Below are 24,196 nucleotides of genomic sequence, written 5' to 3'. Positions count from 1 at the left end.
AAAACATTGAAAGTGTTTTAGAAATAGAATATTTACAAGTTCAGCCACTAAGGAGCTCACCAAAACCACGTTTGACTGAGGAAGCAATGCAGTGTCTCACATGAAATTGCAACGAAGCAGGAGACAACACGAGCATCTAATAATAAAGCACTCATCATCAGTTAGTAGGAATATTTAGCCCAGCACTTCCTTCTCCACATTTCTAGAACATTTTTAACTAACACATGAAGTTCTAGTTCTAAGTCTATTTCTGCAGGTGTGTTTTCAGGTGCTGGCAGTGGGGTCTCTGCTCCAGGAGCTTCACCAGGGATCCACCACAGGGCACAACTGGACCTCTCAGCCATGTGTGGGTGCTTCAAAGAAAATAAGAGGAAGGGCACAGAACAACACCAGGAAAGGAGGAACCAACAGAGGGCATGAGAGAACAAGGGCAGGGGAAGAGGAGGAAGAGGAAGAGGAGGAGGAAGAGGAGGAAGAGAAGGGAAGATGCTCTGCCCTGGAGCAGGTCACTGCCAAAGGGATAGCAGCCCATGGAGGACCCACACCACAGCCAAGGAAAACAAAACCAGAGCAGCATAAAAACTGATACAGCCTGCCTGCAACCCCCTGAATCACATCTTGCCTCTCTGAAGGGACCCAGTGCACCCTGTGGTGCTCACAAGGCAGGGAAGAGAAGTGTCTGGAGTGAAGCTGAGGCTGGGAAAGGAGGAGGGATGCATTCCCCCAAGTGTTTTAATGTTTATCTTTTTTGTTTCCCAGTAATTAAATATTTATGTTAATCTGCAATAAATTAAGTTGAATTCCCCAAGCAGAGTTTGCTTTACCCATGACAGCAATTGGGTTGTGATTTTCCTGTCTTTATTTCAACCCTGGAGCATTCTCAGCCCTTTTCTCCCTTTTTTCTCCCCATCCCACTGCAGCAGGGAACAAGGAAGCAGCTGTAAGGGTGCCTGGGCCAACCCACCACAGGGATGTGACAGCATTATCATGGTAAAATAGAACAGTAACATCATTACACTTGACCCAATTTTCACTTACTATCCTTAGAATTGTGTTAATTCATTACCAAAAGTAGTGTCATTAAAGATGAGCTATTCTTCAGCAGGGAAACTGAATAGCAGATAACCAGGCATGCTTGTACTCAGTAAGAAATCTTTATTTCCCTGAGTCACATCTCCAAGGGCCTGAACATTTAAACACTTATTTCCTCACAGGAAGTGCAGAGTATAAGAAGCACAGAAAAGATATGCATGTGGAAAAATGCCTATGACAAATGTCTCAAAAAAAAATCCTACAAGATACCTATCCATAATGAGTCAAATCTGTCCACCAGTCTAACCTGACTAGTTAGTATAAATAATGAACACTCACTGGGCAGCTTCACACTTCCACCAGTTGGTCACAGGCTTCAACCAGTGACATAAACATCCAAGTATCTTGTTTCTGCATTTTCTTCAACAGTTTTATGGTATCTGATATAACAAGCCATAAAAAAGGCCAAAAGAACAAAATTCTAACAAACTTAAGTGACATCTGTTAAACACCTCTGTGAAATACTGTGAATGTAAGAATTAATTCAACTTTAAACAGAGTGAAAGAAAAATATTGTTTACCACTAGTTTCTTTTGAGAAAAGTGGTCTTTACATCCAGGCACACTGTGGGTATGGAAATTGGAAGTCAGAATTTACCAGAGTTTATCTAGAAAGGACACACGCATATTTTGGAAATACAGGTATGAGAAACCATAGAGCAATATAGGCTGGGACAACTGGAATTACTCTAACACAGTGTCCTGCTCAAAGCAGGGGCAGTGCAATCAGTTTGCTCAGCCAGCTTCCTTCCAAGCTCTTAAGACCTCCACAATCAGAGATGCTGATAGACCTTGGACTGTTTCAATTATTCTAATGATGAAAATTATGTTTATTGTGCCTGGTAAGAATGAATTTCTCATGTTACAACTTGTGTTCACTGCCCTGACATCTCTTCCACTGCCCATCTCTGAGAAGTCCCATTAGGCAGGTGGGAACCACACTAAGATGCCCTGAACCTCATTTTCATCAGACCAAGCCAAAACAGGTCCTACAGCCCCTCCTTATATGTTCTATATCCAGTCCCTATATAATTTGATTACCTGCCAGACTCAAGCCAGAACATCAGTACTGCCCTGTACTGCAGAGCTGGAGACTGGGCATGGTACTCTGGATGAGTTCTCAAATGTACAGCCCAGGAAAAACACCAGTAAGCAAATAACAATTAGTGTTGCTTCCCACCCTCTGAACCTGCCAGTGCAGCCACACATCCGCCTTTTTACAGTTGCCAGATTATCCCAGTTATCCCACTCATTCTTTTCCAAGTGCAGAAAAGGGGATAGCAAGGTTGGATACCTAGGGGATAACTGATAGACTACAGCTATGCAAATACAATACAAATTATTCAGAAAGTGGTATCAGGTGCAAGATAGCCCTCAAAGCCAAATTTCAGACTTTTAACGTTGCAAACCAAGATCAAAGGGAAGGGAATAGCTACATACACATCATCTACTGATAAAATAAGTATCACATGCCAAAATATCCACCAGTGTCTTTCATGTGGCACTGACCATTTCTTGTTGAGTAATATAGACCAGACAAGATACTCTGAAGTCTTGGCAGCTAGACATCTGACTTTTAACACTTCAAAAGTACTGTTTTCAATAAGGATGCCCTCTCCACAGAGGAGACTGGGATTCTACACTTGTTGACACAAAACAGGGCGGTAGCAGTGTTTATGTCTAACATCAGACAGGTTTATGTACAGCAGTAATCAAGCATAAATTATATGCAAAATATTATTATGGCACTGACTTTTGACTGTGAGGCTTGGAAGATAAAACAATAGCAAAGCGAAAGGCAGAATAAAATCAGGAGTTTCCCTTTTTGGAATTCATACAATTACAGGTATCATCTCCTACAAAGACAGGTTGGCAACTCAGCAATCCTAGTAAAGATATTTCTTGTTACAGAGTGGATGGAGAAAAACACTTTGAATTGATAAGTAGCAATCTTGAACAATTGCCAGTATTTTCTTAGCACAACTTTGGCCATTATGCTGGAGATCAGACTCCAAGGAGACCTTGCAGTATAGTCCAGTACCTAAAGGAGCTACATGAAAACCAGAGAGGGAATTTTTACAAGGGCATATAGTGAGGGGACAAGTGGTGACAGTTTTAAACTGGAAGAGGGCAGACTTAGATCATATATTAGGAAGAAATTCTTCACTGTGAGGTGGTAAGGCACTGGCACAGGTTGCCCAGAGAAGCTGTGGATGCCACATCACTGGAAATGTCCAAGGCCAGGGTGGATGGGGCTTGGAGCAACTTGGTGTAGTGGAAGGCGTCCCTGCCATGGCAAGGGGCTTGGAACTACATTACCTTTAAGGGCCCTTCCAACCACTCTATGTTTCTATGAATAAATTACCAGCAAGCTGAGAGAGATGAATCAATTCTTGCATTGGAAGTACTATCAGTGGCAATATTATCATTAAGAACTTGAAATTCAAGCAAGATGTACTAAAACCTCTTAAAACACCAATGGAAATCCTTCACTGATTTTCTTTGCTGTATTTGAAATTATAAAAATAGCACACCCCTTAGAAACAGTTGTGAAAGAACAAGTTTTAATTTCTCAAGAAATGGTTAAGACAGGAAGATTTTCAAATCCCATCTCATCTCTTGAGAAAGGTCCCTGGAGGTGGATAACTGAAGGGCCTGAAACTACACAGGAATGTCAAATCCTTACAAATACACTCTCTCTATTGAGCAAATTCTTTATAAAAATGGTCTAGTTTCTTGAAACAAAAGCCTCTTTCCCAAACAGGAATAATGAATTTGGAAAGAGAAAAAAAAATTAATTAATGCTTTCACACAGAAAACTTAGAAGACCAAGCATTTCCACCATAAGAATCCCTGGCACTAAAAATTAAATTCTGGTCAGGAACAAGCCAAGTTTCTGGGTGTATGATCTCAGTAGTGAAGGTGAGGGGGGAGGAAGGCTCTCTGAAGAGATTCACTGAGCTGGGCTCAGAGCTGTAACTCTTTCAGCAGGTGCAGGCATGTACAGGCAATACACAGAGCACAGGCTGTGCAACAGTGTTTTTGCACCTGAGTGCTGATGGCACAGGAATATCAACAAGGCAGGTGTGAGAGATCACCTGAACAAATCAAACACTCTCAATTCAGGCATGCAAGAAAGAACAACAAAACTTGTGAGAAAAAAACAGTTTCACCAGCAGACAGTGAAACTACAGAGGGGAAAATCCAAAATGAGCCAGCCAGACAGTGGTAAATCAGTTGTGTGTTTTCAACAGAGACAGGTTGAAGAGATTCAAAGTATTTAAAATAAATGCATGTTTTTATATATACACGGGAATATACAAACTCACATATAAACATATTTAATAGAAGATAAACAGAAAGGAATGTCCTGAAACATCCCAAAGAAAAAAATTGAGACAGACTCATAAGGGAAGTAAAAGAGGTCCTATTAAATGCCTTTAAAGCATGAAAATAAAACAGAAGGGGAAAAAAAATTTATCAGGACAGCAGCTCCTCATCAACATCAGGATTTACAGATCCAGTTGAATGCTAGACTTGAAAAGCTGAAGATATCCACATAAATAAATGAAAGTAAGTGACCAAATAAAGATTTTTCACACCTAAAATGAGGAAAGGTATAAAATTTGCCAGGTACTTACACAAACTAGCATTTTAAAATACTGCAATAAGGAAGATGAACCAATGGGGAATCTAAATTAGTGGTGAAAGATGAAAAAGTCAGATTGCTTGCTGTATGTTTACTTCACAAGCTTTGGAAGAGCTTATGATAACATGAATGCTTAATCTGGAAAGTAATAAGAGACTGCTGAAATCTGTAATGAGGCATTACACAAATATTCTGTAACGAACCTGCATGCTCCCAAGTCAGTGCCAGCACTCACTCCAGGTATGTGCAGGTGTTCTGGTGTACAAGGAGAGGGTTTGGCACTGAGGGCTGCAGGGTGGCCTCTCGGAGAAGGAATCAGCACTTGCACCCCTGCCAGACAGGTAGGAGAGCCAGGAAGGAAGGAGCGAAGTCAAGCCTGGGAAAATGGGGGACACGAAGGTGTTTTGTAGGTTTGTCTTTGTTTTATCAGCCTGCTGTTTTTAACTGGAAAAAAAAAAACTAGATTAATTTTCCAAGGTGAGTCTGTTATGCCTGTGGCAGTAATTGGTAAGTGATCTCTCTGTCTTTATCTCTGAGAGTTTTTTATTTCTTTTCTCCTCCTGGTCCCGTTGAGGAAGAGGACCAAGAGAGTGGCTTGGTGAGCATCTGCCAGCAGGCCAAGGTCAACCCCCAAAAAAGCTGTGAAGAACTGCTTGTGCCACTGGACAAGCTAAAATCCTGGATACATTGGGTACTTTCAAGGGCACTGAGAAAGACTTATTTCTAACACCTAGGAAGAATGTAGTGCTAACTCAGCTAAGTGAATTTACCACAGGAAAAAAAAAAATACAAATCCTGAATTAAAAATTACGCAACCCCCAAAAAAGCTGTGAAGAACTGCTTGTGCCACTGGACAAGCTAAAATCCTGGATACATTGGGTACTTTCAAGGGCACTGAGAAAGACTTATTTCTAACACCTAGGAAGAATGTAGTGCTAACTCAGCTAAGTGAATTTACCACAAAAGAAAAAATACAAATCCCGAATTAAAAATTAGATGTTTAACTAGATGTAATGGATTTTTTTTGCATGTAACACTTGTAACTGATATTAAAAAGTTTTTTTTTTCTAAGAAATCAGGTCTTTAAATTCTAAAAACTGATTGTAGGCATGCATTTTATAAATTGGTTAAACAGACAGTGCATGAAGAATTAAAGTGTAGATCAGAATAAAATGGTTAACTATACTCTGTAAAATTAAACTGTATGGCTAGAGAAAACCCTCAGGAGACCTGGAATGGCAAGATTACTGAAAAAACTAACATGGTCTGACCTGAATTGAAACTGAACAGTGAGCCAAAGGCAGAGCAGCTACAGAACTGTCATAAAGACTAAACACTTCTTGAAGTTAAAAAAAGATCAAGTGACAACATAAGGCTCACCACAAAACTCTCATACAGATATGCCTACATGTTGATTAATATTTTAAATGCACCAATACCATCTGTAACATAATAACTTCCTCCCTCAGAGACATATTTAAAAATAAATGATAGTCATGACCATTAGTTGAGTTGCTTTGAAACAGAAAAACTCTGTTCATGGAAATTTACATTAAACTTACAGAAACCAAAAAAATATTTAAAAATAAATCTGCAATAAAATCAAAGCTAAAGAAAAGGTGGGAGGAAAAGCAAATCAAAAAGATCTATGCCTTTAACACAGCATTTGGAAAGATAACAGTTAGAATTTTATAAATAACCTTGGATTTGTGGGAATACTGTCAAACATAAGCCTTGAAGTCATAAGCCTGGAAGTCATCTGGATGCAATGCATTTGACTGCAGCTGCTCACTGTAAAGCCTGCATGCCTCACGAAGAAAAGAACAGAGTGTTGGCAAGAAAATAAGAGCAATTGCCATCCCTGACACTTCCACTCAGTTTTAGCAGACAAGGTGAGTTCTGGTGCCTTGGACTGTCAGGCAGGAGAGAAGAGCTCAGCTGCTGACAGGCAGGATGCACGTCTGGGCAGCTGATGCTGTGCAGTACCTCAAGCAAGGAGATGTCAGAAACACTGGAAGCAAACACAGATAAATTCCAGTTTTAGCACTGCCAATGTCCTCAGTATAGTTTGGGGGGCAATGCTTTGGTTGTCTCAAAGTCCACTCTGTATTACTGCATTTTATGCAGCTGAACATATGTGGCAAGCCCAGTCACTATGGAAGAATGAAATCTTGGGCTGCTATCAAGGCTTAGACTGGAAAACCTAGGCTATATTATTTAGACTGGAAACCTAAGCACACATAATGCATTTTGCCAATCTATGAAAACAAAGTCATGGTACAATAATTCAGATTGAAAAGGACAGCACGAGGTCATCTAGTTTAACCTCTTACTCAAGGCATAGTCATCTATGAGATCAAATCAATTTGCCAAGAAATTTATTCAGTCACATTTTGAAAATCTAGTTATGCCCATTAGTTCTCATCCTCCCACCATGCAGCATCCAGTCTAGTTCCTCTTCTCAAAAACAACCTTATCATATGGGAAGGCTGCTATTAATCCTCTCAAAGCCTTCCCTTCACCAAATTAATCCATTCCATCAACCTCTTCTCACAGGGCCTTGTGCTTCCGCCCACCAGTCAACCCCGGCACCCCTCCTAGAAAATGCCACTAAGTGACATCTTCTTCTGCACTGTGCAGACAAAAGCTGGACAGAGTACTCTGCATGTGGCTGAATAAGTGTGAAGCTGAATGAAATAACCACTGCACAAACTTCTCTGCTGCATCATCCCTGCCTCATGTTCACCTTGCTGCCCACCAGGTCCCCAAACCCTTTTCCACAGAGCTGCTCCCACCCAGTCACACCCCAATCTCTATCTTTGCTAAAAGCTCTTTATTCCCATCATCCGTGTTGAATATCTTGAGCCTCCTGCCCCTTCATTCCTGCAGGCTGAGTCCCCGTGCACAGCAGCTCTGCCCTTCAGCAGATCAGCTGGTGCCCTCAGGGCGGTGCCACCTGAATGCAGGGCACCTTGTCACCTCCACCCAGGTCCCTGAGAAAGATGTCAAACACGACTCAGCTTCTTACAGGCAACTGGGTAGGGATCAAGCCCTTAATCACACTCTGAGCCTGATCCTACAAGCAGCTTCTCACCCACCTGGCTGCCACCTAGACTGTGGCACTCTAACTAGGAATGACAGGAGTGCTGTGGGAAACAGTGAGGAAAGCCTACTAAAGGCAAGGTAAAGGACAGCCCCTGCTCCTTCTTCATCCACAACTCCTGACATTTTATCACAGAAGGCAGTGAGATCAGGCATGGTTAATCCTTGACAAATCCATCCTGACTGTGCCCAAGCACGATCCTGTCACTGACATGCTCAGAAATGTGTTCCAAAAGGACTCATTCCACAGGGACTGAAGCAGGCAGCATCATCCCCTAACTCCATGGCTTGTCCTTTGGCCTGTTTTTAAGACTTGGCCTGTTTTGAAGAAACATGCATGTTTCCACAAAGGAGACCCCTCCCCAGTCTTTTTAAGAATGACAGAAATAAGCCTTCCAGTGGCAGCAAACAGCCATCTCCTCACCCTCACATTCATCCTGTGGTCCTCCAGGGATCAAGTCTTCTCAAGGAAGCCCTGAGTCAACCCTCATTCAATTCATGGCTGATAGTTACTCTCCCTGAACCACATCTCTGATCACAGAGGCCTGGGAAATCTTCTCTGGTACCTGAACAGACACTGGCATACCACAGAAAGATGCAACATTTTGCTCAAATGTGTTCTCTCTATTTGCATACTGTGGGAGACTGTGGGAATACAAGTGGGAAGGATAAAGAAATAGAGTGATCTGTCTGGGGGATCAACAGTAGTCTGTACTTCACAGTGAAATTTCTGAAGTTCCACAAGCAGGAGTTGGGGAGAAAAAAAAAAAAACAAACCAGCCTTCTTTATGCCTTTCCTTAATATCTGCCCAAGAATGGGAACCTTCAGAACCCAAAGCATAATTTAATGAGTTTATAAAACCGAAAGGGAAATTCAATACTCATTTATTACTTCCAGGCAAACTCTGTTCTGAACATAGATATTGCGAGCACAGAGTAAATGATTCACAAGTGTTGGCATAAGCAAGATTGATTTCATTCTAGAGTTCATTAAAAAACATGTTCTATGCAATAAAAATACATTTACAGTTCTAAGGGTATACATTTTAATCTTGTTTCCCTCAGCCCTGCTGCTTGAGGAACGCGTCATGTGAAAATCAACCTCTTGCCAAATCACTCCTCAGTGAGAACAGCTCCCTGACACTCAGTTCACCCAAGGATTCACTCAACTCTCTAAAAGCAGCACCAGCAAAAGGGGACAGTGACAAATTATCTGAGATTAATGACAGTGGAAATACAGATTTTTAAAACAAATTCCATCCAAGAACGACATGAAAAAACATTTGTACAGTTCAGGACTTCCTAATATTTGGGTTGACTCATACTAAGTTGACTCTACCATATGCTGACTGTGTGCTTGCATTATTACAACACCAACAGCAACTCCTTTGGTGCAGAGACTAGACTTTGGGTACTAGAGGGGAAATATTTGGGTTGACTCATACTAAGTTGACTCTACCATATGCTGACTGTGTGCTTGCATTATTACAACACCAACAGCAACTCCTTTGGTGCAGAGACTGATGGGTACTAGAGGGGACAAAACCTGTAAAGATGTTAATTACTGACACTTGTCAATGGATCTGGAATTTCATTGCAGAAAAAAATAATGTATCAGGAATGAGCAGAAAACTGAGATTAATGGGGAAATACAATTAAGACAACAGCTAAATGTTTTTCCCAGAGAGTTTCTGTCAGATGTTGTCTGTTTTTATTTATTTCCCTACAGCTTATGATATCCACACTCTTTTGTCGCTGATCTGCCTGTTGGGCATTCAGAAGATGCACAAATAATTTGTTACAATGAAGTCAACATAAAACTGTGTTTTGAATATGAGGTATTACAGGAACTCCACAAAAACCAGGGCCCTTCTTGTTTCCATGTTAGCCATGCAAACAAGTAGCTTGGATACATAATCAGTGTGTGCCTTAGGGCATAACCTGTTGCACAAAACTGAACTTGTGCAATTTAAATGATTCCAACATCAAAAATGGCAAAAACAATTATGCTACTCATCTAACAACAGCCAGCCCAGTGCTGAAGGGCAAAAAGAAAGGAAATGTGTTTAAGCAAGAGGAAACCAGCCCAAAAGAACATAAGAGATCAAATTATTTGGGAAGAAAAAATATCCATTTTAGCTACAAATTAAATATTGTACATGATGGCACAATAATTTACTAGAGAAGTATAAAAATACTTCTCTAATACATTATACTTCATGTATAAGATAGATAAGCTCCTATCATCTTGATTTAATAGCACCTGTTCAAAGTGTTATTAAAGGTATTGGTTAATAGCACCTCTTAATGACAAAAAACCTGATGTGGTAGACAAAAATTCTGAAAATAACTGAGATGTTAATGCAGAGCATGTTAACACAGGTTAAAAGGGAGGATGTTTCCCACTAGAAACTCAATCTCTTTATGGCATTTACAGCAGTTTTGTAACTTGGAAGTACTAACACACTGTCTATCATGACTTGTAATTCAGGTTTATCATGCACTGTACAAGGGATGCAAAGTATCAGTTACACCTGGCAGAACCTCAGCCAGTTACTTTTGAACTGAGATCATCAACCACCAAATTCATGTAGTCATGTTCTGCCTTTTCAATTACAAAATATCTTAACAGTCACTCTGCTGTGTGCAAATCTGCCCAATCCAGTCCAGAGTGACTTCCATAAATTAAGGGCAGCCTTTTTACCAGGCCTTCCATCACTCCAAAAACATTAAGGCTAAAGTAAAATCATTCACATGGTAAGTTTTGCAATTTAAATACCACTGCTGTTTGCAATATATATAAATATGAATAAAAAGATAGGCACCACTGATTTTCATAGCTTAAAGAACAACAAAAGAAGCCTGGCTGAATGGAAGATTGAGGGCAGAAATACCCATCCAGAGAGAATGAAAAAAAAAAAAAGAAGAAAAATACAGCATATTCCACTTAAAATTAAAAAGCAGTGACAATATAAAAACATTGAGCTAAAATAACCATTTTTATGGAAAAAATATTATTTCTGCATTTTTGTAGTGAAGTCTGCTATTCATGAAGTTCTACCGGACAGAGTAGAATTTCAGAAAATTATGTGCTCAGCAGCAAAACCTCAGTTTCAGGTCTGTATAAGCCTGTATGGCATATTGACCCTCCTGTTGTTGGTACACTGCCAAAATTAGTGCCTTCACTGGAGTGTTAATCAGCACAATTATATGCAGTGCATATGAAGGTGTCACAGCATCAGCTACTGTCTGTGTTTAATAATCAGGTCTTTCTGCACCAAATCACCTGCTAGCAAGCTCAACCTGTGAAGTACAGATCTGCTTTTCCCAGATCAATCTTCAAAGACTGTCTAGCATTCAGCAATTCACAAAGAAACATTAGCAACTGTATCAAGTATAAAAGAAAGTGAATTAATGATTTCTTCCACAAATTCCCAGACTTTCAAATTAAAGAAGCTCAACATGAAACACTAGAAAAAGTTAATTAACAAAAGAGCAATGCTAAATATAAATGAATGACAATTCTCACACAGTCAGACAGGAGACAGACCTTAGCCTCTCAAAGGCACACAGATCTGAGCTAATTCAACCAAGTGGAAAGGAGGAGAGGAATAATTTTTTTAATATGTACACACTAAATGGATTCTGCATTGAGAAAACACAGCATGCAGATTTAGAAGGCAAGTCTTGAATGCATTCCCAGCTTTAGCAGAAAAATAAAGGAAAAAGCCTTTCCTGGATAGAAACTATAACTTGGAACTCTCTTTAAGTGACAAACCTTGGATTTTGAATCTTACTCGTGGAAGATGGAAGAGAGAGAACATAACAGCAGTACAACCACTTGCTCAACTGTTGCGTGTTAAGTGCATAGCCCAACTTTAAATTAAGTTGTAAACATATTTAAGACCTTACAACCAAAAACCAACCTAAATAAGATGGATTTTGTAAAAGCAATTTGAAAGTATACAATTTCCAGCTAAAATGGCTTACAAAGGACTAGTCAGTAGAGGAACTAGTATAATAATCTCACTAGGATGTTACCTACAACAGCAAAAAGTATTATAAATCATGACCTGAGTGCACACAGCAGTACCCACACCTACTTCAACTCTTTGGTCAAGCATGTGCACAGACTTCTCACAAATCCTGGCCAAAGCATGCTTCTTAAAACTTTTCTGTCATTCTCTCAAAACCATCTGCTAGTTCATACCAAAATTAAATCTACGTTAAGAAAAATCTATACTACTCGTTTTATTGCAAAGTGATTTTTCAGTTTCCCTCCCCCAAAATAAGTTACTGCAGATAATTCCATATTTTGGAACATTCCAGTCATAGTGAAGTGATGAGACAGTCTAAACACATCCCTGAAAGAGGATCATAAAATGGCTGAGTTAATTTTCCTTCACCCATAAAAAGTGCTGTTGACTGCACCTACAGAGCACACTATTTACTTTCTCATTTGGAAGTATACCTGTGGTTTCCTAGAGAGGTCCTTCCTTTGAGTAACTAAGCTCTCAGATCTATCAAAATGGTTACACATTAACAGACTCACAACTGCATGGCCAAACCTGACCCATCAGACAGCAGCTGAGGGGAAAAAAGATTTAAATGCTGCCCTCCAAATTAAAGCTTCCACAAACAAAATAATTTTGCTTTACTCAACAGATATACAGGCTGATGAAAATTGGGAAACTCCTCTACCCTCAAAAAAAAAAAAAAAGGCACACCTATGGTCATGGCCTTTAGTACAACTACTTTGGATAAATTATTAATACGCACAAGCAACAACATCTGTTAAAATTAACTTATATGCAAACCAAAGGAAGATTTCAGAAAAATACATAAATATGTTATGCTAATGGAAGCCACACAAATATGCCACAGTTGATGAGATCAAAAAATTATCTAGATTTTTACCTCTGTCCTCTCTTTTCTCATCAGAGTTACTGAGCTGCACAATCAGAAAAATACTGGAATACTGGAATTTAACTAAGCTGTACCTAGTAATCACAACACTGTCATCTGAAGTCCCAAACTTAACAGAGATGAATAATGAATCACTGAAGAATCTTATTCTCCACATTTACCCAACTGAGGGAAATGAGGCAGTTAGTTCCTAAGTCTCCAGTGCGGGGCACGACCTTTCCTAACAACCTATTTAAAGCCTTTATTCTGCTTGTTCTTTCTGCCCATTTCCTTTTTCCAGGATAATTCTGAGATCCATCGTCTCACCTACTAGCACTAATTCTTTTTAAAGCTTTTGTCATCCTCTTCATGGATGTCCTTCTCTCATCCAAGAAACACTGAAACCTCTTGTCACAGAAGCCAAAAAACACTTTCAGAGCTTTATGTAAATTTTTAGTCAATGCCAAATACTCTTAAAGAGCATGTACCCTTCTCATCAATCAACTGCTTCTGTAGATCAGACCCAAGGCATTAATTGACTATGGAGGAGTAGTATCTTCCACAGGGACATTTCATTTCCCAAACAGGTTGCCATTTCTTAGCTGTGTTGACTTTGACATTTATAACATTTTAACAGCTTTGGTATGATGCCCTGAATCCTTTAGCAAATCAACTGTTTACTTTTAAATGTTCCCATCTCTCCAAAGAGAAAAGAGACATAAGATCAGCCTCGTGGAAGTTTCTGGCTGTGAGATCAGATGCTGCAATAGGCTGCGTGGGTAGCTCTAACAAAGAAAGCTCCACTTATCTCAAGTTACTTTTGTTGCCTCATGGTTTATTTCTGTCCATCCAAGAACTAATACCCACTTATAATGTGTCTAAGGAAGTCTAATGAATTATGCCAATAGTAAAATTTAAAAAAAAAAAACAAACACAAAAAAGAAGTCTAATAACAGGTTAAGCCTGAGACAAAAGCCTGTAGGTTGCTCAAAGACAATATGCTACAACACAAATGTTCAGAAAGCTTTTCCCTCCCCTCAGCCAAAAATAAGTATTTGTCATCTGAGACATGATTCCACTAAAAATCAGACCACTACTCAAAAAGTTTCATGATTCCTGTAAGGAAAAAGGTATCTACACCTCATCTCACTGCATTAAAAAGGGTAGGATTTGTGTGGGGGTGTATATACATACATATTACATGTATTAATAACATATATTAATGCCAGGAGCAATCAACTACTATGGAAGAAACGCATCCTGTACAAAGTACCTGAAGAAATAAGAATTTAATTTCTGAATTATGGCACTTCATGTGCTGGTTTGTTTTAATCTCAGAAACAAGTGACAAGAAGCATCAAAAGAAGAGCTTGGCCTTGTGCTCTTTGGAATCCACATCCACATATAATTAGAAGACCATCTATTCACGAAGTTTAACCACCCAAGGTAGCTGGTACCTGATCATTTGATAAGGATCAAACAAATCCATAAAGTCAATGTCAAGTCTCCTGTCTGCTGTGCAAGGCTGCATCAGTGAAATGTTTTAGGCAGTGGAAGGCTCTTCAGTGAAGTGCCTGCTCCTGCACAGTGCTGCTCATGAGAGCCCAAGGACACCTTATGTACTGGCCAGGAAAACATGCATTTGATACAGATAACAGTGAGGCTTCATTTTGGATTAGCATTTATGGCTTGCTGTCATCCTGTTTCTCTCTCCAGCCCACTAAAACAGAGGAAGAGGGAGGAGAATGGAAGAAGCAGGAGGGAGTATCAGTGCAGAAACAGAAATATGTAACAACACAATACAGAACCTGATTACCATGCAGATATAGAGGAACAGGCATTAAACAAAGCACCTAAAGTAAAATTTATCCCCAAAGCATTGAAAAAGATATTTTTCCCAGGCAGCTTATCTCCATCACTTCCTTCCTCCCTCAATAAAAGTCTATTTTGTGTTACATCTGAAATTGAAAAAATCATCACCCCACAACCTGATGTTATTTTGTGTGCTTGCAACAAACTGCCCAAGATGGTTAGAAATCTACACACTGCCTTCAAATTAATTTTGATGTTGTGAAATCAAATTCTGTAAGAACCTAACTCCCTCCAGCCAGCTGCTCACCCTTGTTGGCTTATACTATTTATTTTCCAAAATAGTGATAACAATCATTAGATTTTAAAAGCAGTCCTTAACAGGAACTGCATGCTCACAGAGCAGCAAGGACTACATTTTTCCCTGTTTTAAGGGAATCCTGGACCACTAGTTCCCACCCAGGGACAAACAAAAGCAGCCCACTGTTCACACACTTTAATCATTTAAATGGTAATAGGATTAAATAATTTAAAAACCTTGTATACAGCTCAAGAAACAGCTTAAAAGCAACAAGTTCTTTAGGTTTACTGATGATTGTACATTACTTAGCATTCCAGTTTACAAACGAAGCTGCTAAAATTAAACTGAAGAAGGCAGTCACTTGGTATTTATTCCTGTAACTGTTATACGTAAGTTTAACTCCTCTGATTTCTAAAGCAATGATCACAGAAAAAGCCATAATGGTGTTCTGTGCCAGTATTTTGGTATCTGATCATGCTCATTTTGGGGAGCACACATGCCTAACAAGACTATTTTGTGCTTTTGGGGGCTGGGGATTCTTTTTTTGATTGATTGGTTTTGGGGGTTGAGTTGGGGTAGTTTTTTTTGGGGGGGTAGCTTGTTTGGGGTGTTGTGGGTTATTATTTCTTTCAAGAATACAATCTCTTCCTAGGGTGAATCCCTAAGAAGGCTTTCTTAATGGAGGCCAACTGATAAAAAATTGGATTATCTCAAGACCTCTCAAATAATGATCTAGATATTGATAGAAGATCCTTCCTTTCTTTTCTTTATGTTTAAATGTAAATACTGCCTTAGCAATTGCAAAACATGATGTATATTGGAATGCCTCAGTCTTCCCCAGTAGTTTTAGTGTTATTAATAGGGAAAGGTCATTAATAGGGAAAAAAAGTAAAGTTCTCTCAGGATATTTAATATTCTTTGGAAGCACTAAATCAAGGAGGGGTTTTTTGTGATTTACAAAGATCTCTCAGTTCCAATGGCACTTGGCAAAACCTTGAGTTGCTACCTGCTTCTCAAGGCTGCCAGTATAACCAAACACTCCCTTCTGCTTCACAGTCCAAGGTGATGCTACTGCAAGCACTAAGCAAATCACTTAGATAGAACAACTGGTATCACCACAGAAGGCAGCTAAATACACTTTGTCCTTGTATTTTTTTCCACTACAGATGGTGACTCTGACCTTTCCAAGGGAACCAATATCAATCTGAAAATACTATGCAAAGACATAATTATGTAGACCTCACGGGTTATGAAACTGAGTTTTGCTGAAAAGACTTTGTTTTCGAGTTCTACTGCTTGTTATCCCCAGACAAAAAATGGAGATATAATTATGATCCACTACATTTAACAGATGCAGCCATTTTTCCATGTGTTCAACAGATTATGTCAAAAATTATACAGAAGAACTACAAAGCATTATCCATTCAAGGAAAAAAAAGTGTAATCCTCAATAGCTATGCTACCTGCTAGCAAGCAACTGTAATCTGATTTCTGTTGAGAATCTCAAATCACTACTGGAAACACTGCTGTTTCATTGTGTCCCCTAAACATGAGTGCAAACAGAAAGTATATTCAAAGGAGTTCTATACTGGAACATCTTGAGCACTACCAAGTTTATTCCCTTATTCCACTCCTGCCAGCTGAGCCTAAAGTGTCATTTCACAATGTTTTTTTCTTCAATTACTAGTTCAGATAGCTGGCATCACTGCTCTTCACAAGTTATCAAACACACTTATACTTTCAGAGTACAGAAATATCCCCTCTCAACTCTTCTGGTCTCTAGCTTTTATCTCAGAGCATACATATACACAAATACTTATCCTAAATACAGAAGTTGCTCTGCCTTACTAATGTCTTAAGAATTAAATGGACTGTTCACTGTATCCTAGAAATCTACTTTGCTGAAAAAAGCCTGTTCTTTCCAACTAACAGTTTAGTCAGGGTGGCCCACTCTGCTGATCATCTTCCTACCCCTAAGGCTTCCCAGCATCAGCAAATTGAAAAGAGATTTAAAAAATCTCTATTTCAGTTTTTGCTTCTGAAGCACACCTGAAAGATGGACATAAGACCAGCACAACTACAACCTTTTCTCCATGGCCTGGCAGTTCCACCTAAAGTGCTCCTCTCCTTTCTACTTAAATAAATACCAGGTGCAGTAAGGCCGACACATGAGAATTGTGGATTTGGCATTGCAGAGCTGTAACACCAGCAGAAATTACCTGTAATGGAGAAGCACCTCTGCACCATTGCCATCATCTATCATTGTTAAACGTTCACCGGGTGACTAACAAAGAGGAAGCCTTACACAGTTTTAAGCTACCTAGTCCATACTTTAGAAAGCAAGAACACTTAAGGGAAAAAAATTACTAACTCAAACACCATAAATACAACAGTGCTGAAAGGAGCAAAGGCTTCTAGAGAAACACAGCACTACAGACAAGACTTTTCAGGAATATAAACACTAAATGGTGGAATCACACACTGCCACCCTAGTTAGGAGTCTGATATCTGAACAGACTCAATACACACTAGAGAAAGAATTATAGCATAAAGAGTCTGCTCTAAGTTCTGCAGAATTTGAAGTAATCCCTACACCAGCTTAACAGCAAAAAAAGCACAGTTAAACTACTAAGTTCAACAGCACCACTGATGTCACCTGTTTGATTTCCAAGCTGCTTTTAAGTTGGTAGTATTCCCCTTGTATGCTTAATGGATCAAGTGGAGAGCAGCTATTCAGCCTATGCTACAGCTCAAAGCAACCCAAGGTTTTAGATCCTACCTCAAGAGGAAACACGGGACAAAAGGAGCCTTGGGGAATATAGATAACCACAAAATGTCTAGTTTTATTTCCTTACAGAATTGAAAAAAAAGTCAGAACACAGGCTGTTCTCTTGGGTGATCACATGACAATTTCTGAGGTCATTATAAAGTGCTGCAACTCGATAAATGCTTCAGATACCAAGCACTCTTGAGGAGGTAGTTTTGAGTTATTCTGAAAGAGAACTGAATTATAATTTCATGCTGCAGCTGGGGAATGACAGAAGGAACCTTAAAGCTGGCAGAAATCTAGAGAGCCAACAGGCATCTGCCATTGAAGGAAAATTTAAATGCAATGCTCTGGGATACAGAGAATGCCTTTAAGCAATGCCTATGGAACCATATATTGCACAATTAAACACCCAGAATGGAAGAAAGCTTCGTTTTCCATCAAAGAATAACCAGCTCATGAATGACACTAGTAATAGAATGACACAGCAGTAAGACATATCAAATTTTTTTAAATACAAAATTGAAAAAAAAATAAACCAATGAAGAAGTGAGAATCAATCTGATTTTCAGCCTCATTAGAAGCTCAGTCTCCTAACAGCAGCACCCAACGCATTTAAGAGGTTAACACATGGACAACTACACTTTTAAAAGTGAGATGCTCATTACACACTCCTAAGAAATGGAAAATACTTGTGCCTCTGGGGAATGCTGGTGAAATGCTGGAATACATCCATCACAATAAAGCACAATGTTCTTCAAGTGCTTACCCCAAGCCAGGTGAAACTCCTTTCAGAAATATTTTCTTGGTTAAACTCTCTGACTCAGACATCCAAGGTCTCTAACCACAAAAAGACCACAGAAATGCATCAAAGCAAAAAGATGCTTTCAGCAGTACCACACTATTTTAGCTAAAACATAAATCTGATTTTAAAAGTAGATCAGCCAAATGTGGAAATTTCAGTGCAGGGTGTTAGACATAAAATTTGCATTGCACTACTTATTTTAAGGCACAATCACCTTGTCATAAGCAAGTTTCAACTGAGAGGAACTCCTTTGTCCTTGAGTTTCACATCACCCCACCACTGCCCAGTTTCTAGGCAAATAATTTCTGTCGTGGTGCAAAACATACTCACTGTCTTTCCTTTCCTCTTATGGCTTCTGATGAAGAGGTTTCCAGGGAAGCTTTAAACCACACACACTAAAAAAAAATTATTTTTCAACTCAGTAAAATACAGCTCCCACTGAAGCATGTAGAGGAGAGCGACACCATGCCAAAACCAAGCTCCTGTTTACTGGTTTCATCAATTTCTCCTTGAATATGCATGGGTTTGCATAACTGAGCCATCATTTGCACTTTCCTCTGGGTTTCTTGTGAAGAATGGCTGGTTAAGCCATCCACACTGCACTGACAACTGTCGTGTTTTTCCAAGAATCTGTGTTAACTACAGGAATACTTTCCCTGTTTAGTTTTGAGCTCTTCGAAGAGAGCTTTCAATGACATTCCCCATTTATGTAAAAATTTTCTGTCTCTTCAGGATCAGTAACAAAGGAAGAAAATAAAGCTCCACGTCCCAGCTGCAGCATTTGCTCAGAGCATCTGATGAATCCAGTTGTGCTGCACCACAACTGGGGAGAAGACCACAGCTGGGCAGGACTGCAGGACTGCCCACCCAGGTGAGAGCTACAGAGACCATGTGCATGGCACTCTCAGGGTTATATCCAGGATTATATCCCTCCTCCCCAGTGCCCTCAGAGGACAACCAAAAAGCTGTGACTGCCTCAGGACAGGCAGCATGCTCTTTAATCCCCCCACTCATTCTCTGAGCTTTACTGAACCCAGAAAATGTCCTGGAAATCAATAAGAAATACATTTATTTGTACATGTTCCCAAGAGACAGGAAAGAAAACTCAAAGTCACTGATGCATTTACTCATAGAAGGCTGAGGTAGCAATCAAGCACTGCTACCTCACATTTCCAGGTACTTTTAACAATTCCCACACCCAAGGGGCAATTCAATCACTCAAGCTGAGGTGACAAGAACAGCAATACAATCAGGGACAATCAAGTGTGGGTAGAAGAATAAAGAGCCATGACCACAGGAAAGAGATTGAGATGACTATCAGATAATGGTATGAGTCAGCCAGCATCTTGGCTCCATGAGTTGAGTCGATTTTTGACAATACAATTGGTCTGAGATAAACTTTATATAAAGCACAAGTACTACACGTGCAAGTGGTTTTTTTAAAAAGTGGTGTGCTGAAACACTCATAATTAAGTCTAAAACTCCAGTTCCTGCAATTATACTGGTACTCATTTTGGAAGGAGGCTGAAGAGGTAATGAAGGTATTGTCTGGTCCCCCATGACACCTGGGAAATTCCTTGTTCAGAGTCTAAACAGAGACATCTGTTTAATTAAGAGAAAATCCTATTAAACTGATCTTCCATGTGAAGGGCTGAAGTGACCAACTCCAAAAGGGTATAGAAGACACAGAAAATTCAGAATTTAATTAGAACACACTGTTAGCTAACTATAATCTATTAATTAGCATTCTTAATTTTTACAGCTCAATACAATAATACCCCTTCACTTTTAAATTGCACCCTTCTTACTTTTGGACCAAAGTTATACAATTCTATCAGTGGGGTAGTAATTACAGTGATTGCCTAGAGAACAGCAGCCTAGAAATATCTGTAAATGTTTAATTAGGGGATACAGGAAAGACAAAGAAAAATAATCTAAGATAGAGAAATCACTATTCTCTACTGTATTCGTATTTAGTAATTGTTTAATCCGTTCTAAACCATGTATTCATGGCATTTTTCTTGCAAGATTTCCAAAGCATCCTCAAATGTCAAAACTGACTTCAGAAAAAATATTATTGTATTGAAAGACAGTATCTTCAATATGAAAAGAGGGGCAAAAATGAGAAGAATTTAAGAATTAAAAGACTTACCTGCAACTGAAACAGAAAGAACACCAGAAAAATTGAGTGATTGGTATTCCAGATATTTGTTATCCTGATACTGCACCATTGTAACTAGAATTTTCATTACATTACTGCTTCTAAAGAAATCCTACCTTTGCAATAAAAGTTATTTTACTTCAGGTTTTCTGCATTCCAAGATGACATAAGTAAATGAAGACAAAGTGTCACACACCTTAACAAGTCCCACAAGTTGTGATACTTACCATTTGGTAAGAAGACAGCTATAAAGCTAAATGACAAGTTCATTAAATGATTTCATACTATCTCAGAGAAAGCAACTTACTTTCTTCAATTCAAGCTCTTTAAAAAGTGAAAAGTGGAAAGAAAATTGCAGACAGGTTCAGTGTAGCAGACTAATCCCTAACCAGAAGTAATTTACTATTTAAAACAGGCTACATGAAAGCAGAGTACAACAAGCAGTACCCTTTTTCCTCCAGCATTTCCCTCTCTCTTTCACCTTCTAAAGCAATCTTACAAAAAGCATTGCCTAAAATAGCAACTATACTTTAAAAGCTACAAGAACTTGGTCACATTTGAATAATGGAAACTTTCATTAAATGTGCTTGGATACTTAAAAAGCTCAATAGGGAAAGTAATTTTGTCATGATGAAAGCTGACTTACATTTCAGGGAACTTTTGGAGTTGGACACTGGGTCTGTGTTCCATAAGAATAGTGAGGTTTTTTACCTGACAGTCCAGAGAGGTGCTGAACCCACATTTGGCTAGAAACAACTAAGCAGGAGGACACTCATTCAAAGACAAATATTTATTCAGGACTAAGAAGCTCTAGGTGGGAGAACTTTAAAAAAGCTTTTAATCAGTAGAACTGACTACAAAGACACCTCAATTTTCATCAGCCTCTGAGTTTTATTTTAATTTGGAGATGCTTTTAAGATGTACAAGACCAAAGACCTAATCACCTGAGAATCTGTGTTCTTCTGCCTATTCTGTAACTGGCCAGACCACTACAAAAAAACCCAAAAAACTGTAGGGTGCTTTAGGATAGTTGCATAACAAGATATGCACAGTTTATGAAAAAAGAATAGCAAGCATGTATTAAACAGTGTTATTTAAATGTAGCCAAGAACAGAATTTATCTGTTTGTGAAAACTGCAGGTTTGGACGTTTTAACTGTAAATACTAGTGAGTGTAACTTTAACTTTGTTTTTAATAGCAATCTGTCAATATTCAGCACCAGTGCAGTTATACTGGGGGTCAGCAGTTAGCACATTCTGCATCTAAGAGAACACTTCAAGAGGTAAGCAGCACAAAAATATTAATTATGAACAGAATAAATACTTCCAAAAGGAAACCAAGTGGTTATCAATCCTAGGGGAAAAAATACACACAACACTCAAGGAAAAATGAGCACTCAAGGTAGTTTACAAGTCTGACAAGAAACATCTAACAACAGGCTTGCAAGCTAAAAACACATCTTACCCACATCAATTAGCCAAGAAAAGCACCAACCTAATTTAGCTGCTTAAGTGTAACATGCAAATTTATTGAAGTCATTTAATCATGCTACCACACTACCACAGCAGTGACATTAGATGACAAACCTGATTTTCTTCTTGCAAAACTCTATATTGCTCCTTCCAAATGGTGATTTTTGAAGCTTCATCCTTCCTCAGAGCTCTCTCCTTTTTGAGCTCAGGACTCCAGAAGGTCTTGATGCTGTTCATGGAAGAACTCAGCTTGCTTTCTTTCACCTCCACATCCTTGCGGAGCAGATCGTTTTCCCTCAGCACCTCCTTGAGCTGCGTCTGCAGGTCCATGATGGTGTTATCCCTGGCCTGGCGCAGCGAGTGAGGCACGGTGGATGCCATGCTCACCGGGGGCAGATGGTGCTCTCCAAATGCAATGGTGTCACTGGCAACTCCACTCGTGGCAATGTTAGGGCTGCTGCCCATGGCAGTCATCCGAACACCGTAAGGCAGCCGCCCTCCCGACCGGCCCAAGGTCATGGTGCTCTTCGGCGTGTCTGCGCCCACGTTCTCGTGGTCACTTAGGTACATAGGGCCGGACGTAGCGTAGGCAGCGTTTAAGGACTGAATGTTCTCCATGGAAAGGGTTTTCCCACTGCCACCCCCAGTACTGCTCCCCGAGCTGCCTCCCGTGCTGTTGGTTCGCCGGTGGCCCAGGCGAGGCGAGCGCGGCAGGCGCGGCGAGCGGCCCGGGCTCTGCGTGCTGGGCTCCACCTTGCCCACGGAACGAGCGCTTCCATACATGGTTCAGCTGGTGGTGTGAGGCAATCAGATAGGCAAAAATCAGGAAGGAGAGAATTCCTGTTAAGCTCTTCAGTGGTTGTAAGTCAACTTAAGGCCAATCACAGCTTGTAACAGATCTGGTTGTCCATCTCTGAAGTCATGTGCTCATGGTGTTCAGGACCATATCTGTGTCAGTAAGAACAACATATTAAAATCTACATCAATAAAAATAACACATTATCATCAAATGTTTGTCCCACATTAGAATACAGTGTCCTATATTTAGAGTTCTCCAGTATTTTTAAATTCCTCCTAATTAAAAAAAACAATGTTTTATTTAAACCCTTATATTTAAACGCAAAAAGAAACTTCTACTCTTGCTTTTCTATTGTTATATTATCACAGTAAAGAAGAAAAGAGAATCCCTCAATCTTCAAGGTGTAGTTTTGTTGGTGATGGCAAAACCCTTCAGATGCCATCTAATCTTTCTTCCCATTTCTAACTGGCCCTAATGCTTTACCTGTTACCTTTCTGAGAAAGAGAATCAAAACTCTAAAACCACTCAGCAGTGTATCTTTCCTTCAAGCACTGCTAGCTTCCATAGGACATGGTTTCTAAACCCTTGTGCTGCGAAATCATCCTGCAAATGCAAAGGCAGGACAGACAGAAATGACTCTGACCATGATCTCAACCAGAAGGTTCCTTAGCACTGCTGTCAGTCCCACTTCAAATGCAGCAGTCAGAACCAAAACTAAGAATAATCATGAAATCATTACAGACCACACCACTTCAGCACGCACAGATGCAAATCTGAAAGAAGAGCAATGACCCAGCAATGAGACCAGTGAGGTTAAGAGGACCAAAAGAATCCCAGCTCCACTGAAAACTGGTTCTAGATTCTTATTTTCTCCCAAAGTAAATGTAACTTATATCTTTGCTCAGGTTAAGAAAAGATTTTGATTGGAATATACTTCTCATTAACCAGCTGAGATTAATTCCATTAAATAATATCTCAATAGCAGGGACTTCTCAAAACCCAGAACAGTTTGACATCATCCTGTTGCTGTTCCTTCTCCCCTCTGCTTTTTCTTTAAATACAGACTCTGGTGGCATATGCAAGAGAACTCCTTACTTTTGCAGTGCAGTATGATGCTGTAGTACAAATACTGGTAGGAAACTCTTTAGCACAGGGGCTCTGGGCTGGGGTCACGTCAATAGCCAAGATCTAGCAGAGAAGCAAAAAAATGTAGCTAAACCACTGCACTGTAAAAATTACCCCACTATACAGTTCGCACTTTTTCTTCTCCACTGATTTTTCCAGTGTAAACTATTTCATGTTACTGCTGGGCTCAACTGAAATCAAAATTAGAAC

General features: G+C 39.6%; 1 protein-coding gene across 6 annotated transcripts in view; it reads right to left on the bottom strand.

Annotated features, from left to right (window-relative positions):
• Positions 1 to 23,013, bottom strand: part of ERC1 (ELKS/RAB6-interacting/CAST family member 1) — a 270,885-nt gene extending 247,872 nt beyond the window's left edge. For all 6 annotated transcript variants that reach the window (XM_041398556.1, XM_041398557.1, XM_041398558.1 and 3 more), the window contains exon 1: positions 22,177 to 23,013. In XM_041398556.1, the coding sequence (XP_041254490.1) occupies positions 22,177 to 22,845 (669 nt within the window). In that variant the 5' untranslated portion in view covers positions 22,846 to 23,013. The remainder of the gene's footprint in view (positions 1 to 22,176) is intronic.
• Between the last annotated feature and the right edge of the window lie 1,183 nt (positions 23,014 to 24,196).

Source organism: Onychostruthus taczanowskii, unplaced genomic scaffold (assembly GCF_017590055.1).
Source record: "Onychostruthus taczanowskii isolate IOZ18803 unplaced genomic scaffold, ASM1759005v1 scaffold15, whole genome shotgun sequence".
Taxonomy (NCBI): Eukaryota; Metazoa; Chordata; class Aves; order Passeriformes; family Passeridae; genus Onychostruthus; species Onychostruthus taczanowskii.
Note: the sequence above shows the minus strand (reverse complement) of the source record. Positions and strands in the feature narration are given on the sequence as shown.